The 748-nt window shown below is 61.6% G+C and overlaps 1 protein-coding gene across 1 annotated transcript in view; it reads left to right on the top strand.

Moving 5' to 3' along the window:
- The first annotated feature begins 353 nt into the window (after positions 1–353).
- Positions 354–748, top strand: part of DHCR24 (24-dehydrocholesterol reductase) — an 8,228-nt gene continuing 7,833 nt past the window's right edge. The window contains exon 1 of the mRNA XM_015870797.2: positions 354–635. Within this exon, the coding sequence (XP_015726283.1) occupies positions 405–635 (231 nt within the window). The 5' untranslated portion in view covers positions 354–404. The remainder of the gene's footprint in view (positions 636–748) is intronic.

Raw genomic sequence — 748 nt, 5'->3', positions numbered from 1 at the left:
GATCCCATCCCATCCATGGATCCCATCCCATGGATCCCATCCCATCCCATCTCATCCCATCCCACCCCACCCCATCCCACCCCATTGATCCCATCCCCCGTCCAGGTGCCTCCCCCGCCCCAACCCCTCCTATGGGGGTAGAGCGGGGCCGGCCTCTCTCATCCAATCATCTCCCTCAGCGCCTGGTCCGATCTCCTCTCATCTCTCTGATTGGTCTCTCTCCTCCCCTCTCCTCAGGGCGGAGGCGGGCAGCGACCAATGAGGTTCGGGCTGGACGGAGGGAGGCGGGGCCGGGCGGCGAGCGCGCGAGCGGCGGGTGCGGTGCAGCGGGGTCCGGTATTGAGCTCGGCTCTACTCGGCTCTATTCGGCTCTATTCGGCTCTATTCGGCTCTATTCGGCCGCCATGTCGGCTGTGTGGTCGCTGTTTGTGGGGTTGCTCCTGCTGCTCCTATGGGTGCGGCACCGCGGTTTGGAAGCGGTGCTGGTTCATCACCGTTGGATCTTCGTTTGCTTCTTCCTGATGCCTCTGTCCATCCTGTTCGACGTGTACTATCAGCTCCGATCGTGGGCCGTGAGGAGGATGCACAGCGCGCCCAGGATGCACGGACACAGGGTCCGGCACATCCAGCAGCAGGTGAGGCCTTGGGGGTGATAGTGTTAACATGGGGTGTTAACATGAACCCCTGGTGATGGGGTATTAACATGGGGTATTAACATGACCCCCCTGGTGATGGGGTATTAACATGG

Source organism: Coturnix japonica, chromosome 8 (genome assembly GCF_001577835.2).
Source record: "Coturnix japonica isolate 7356 chromosome 8, Coturnix japonica 2.1, whole genome shotgun sequence".
NCBI lineage: Eukaryota > Metazoa > Chordata > Aves > Galliformes > Phasianidae > Coturnix > Coturnix japonica.
Note: the sequence above shows the minus strand (reverse complement) of the source record. Positions and strands in the feature narration are given on the sequence as shown.